At 43.3% G+C, this 1,359-nt stretch overlaps 1 protein-coding gene across 1 annotated transcript in view; it reads right to left on the reverse strand.

Moving 5' to 3' along the window:
* Positions 1–542, reverse strand: part of LOC146453359 (uncharacterized) — a 6,848-nt gene extending 6,306 nt beyond the window's left edge. The window contains exon 1 of the mRNA XM_085096741.1: positions 1–542. This exon is cut by the window's left edge and continues 6,306 nt beyond it. Coding sequence (XP_084952867.1) covers positions 1–333 — 333 coding nt within the window. The 5' untranslated portion in view covers positions 334–542.
* Positions 543–1,359: the final 817 nt, after the last annotated feature.

Below are 1,359 nucleotides of genomic sequence, written 5' to 3' on the forward strand. Positions count from 1 at the left end.
CGTTGTAATTTTCTTCCTTGCGCCCGATTCTAACTCCGCGGCACCATTCTCCGTCGATTTCTCCTCCATATTCAGTGAACCTTGAACCTTAACTGAATCATGAAGCCGTATTTCTGATGCCGCATCCGTCGGTGGAATGTTAAGCGGTGAAATGGCGCGAAACGAAGCCGTGTCAATTGAAGGCGAACGCGAACGATAACCTTTGAAAATTCCTTCTTCACCATAAGCCATTGTAGATTCCATGTTTTCGTTTTCCATGCCCGTAATTATCCGTGAAAGTTGCAATAGGAAAACCAAGTAAACGGTATTTATCCTTGTAAACCACACATCCATCGACAAACCATGCTTGAGGTCGAGTTTTTACTGTAGATGCGAATGTAAACCAGCCGTAAATTTCAACGTTTATTTCGACACGAGGCACCGTGAGACAAACTCGCAATTCCAGTTACACCGATGGGCCTTAATAAAAGTCAACTTAACTGCCGTACAAACCGTGAAAACTAATAAACCTTAGTGAACTTAAAATTGAGGTAAAAACTCGGTGGCCCTTGTGAAAAACATTAAAGGCCACCTATGCGCATGCCCGAAATGTCTGCGCAGGGGACCCAGCTGGGAAACGCGAAGCCCAGCAGTAACATAGGGTTTAAAAGGGTATGCTAGGGTATACAAGGGTATGCTAGGGTTTACAAGGGTAAGCTACAGTATACAAGGGTATGCTAGGGTATACTAGGGTTTACAACAGTAGACTAGGGTTTACAAGGATATGCTAGGGTTTAAAAGGATATACTAGGGTATACTAAGGCTTACAAGGGTATGCTAGGGTTTACAAGGGTATGCTAGGGCTTACAAGAGTATACTAGGGTTTAGAAGGGTATGTTAGGGATTACAAGGGTATGCAAGGGTTTTCAAAAGTATGCTAATGCTTACAATGGTATACTAGGAAATTAGAACTAGAGGGGAAGGGTAGCTGGCATGTGCTCAAAAATGACCAACGTTGTAAGAAAGGACGAATTTAGAGTAAGAGGGGAAGTTATTTTAAAATTTCGGCTTAAATGAAAAGACTCAAGATAGCCAAAGGACAACAGGCATTTATCCAATAGTGTCAAAGTTGGGTGGGAGTGTCTGTCACGTGACTTACCCTCGTCCAAACCATAGCCCTCACACGTACATCACCCTAGGGGCCAGAACTTAACCCTAACCCTAGATCTTAACCCTAATCCTGGATATCCTAGCTGCAACCATAGTTTTGAGTAATGCTTGTCTATGGCTTTCATCTGGTGATGTCACAAGTCCCGGTCACGTGACCTTGTTTTTTTCCCTTAACCCTTTCACTGCCAAATTTCTTGGTCTCTCTGGACA

The sequence above is a fragment of the Pavona decussata genome, unplaced genomic scaffold (assembly GCF_977016875.1).
Source record: "Pavona decussata unplaced genomic scaffold, jaPavDecu1.1 SCAFFOLD_336, whole genome shotgun sequence".
Taxonomy (NCBI): domain Eukaryota; kingdom Metazoa; phylum Cnidaria; class Anthozoa; order Scleractinia; family Agariciidae; genus Pavona; species Pavona decussata.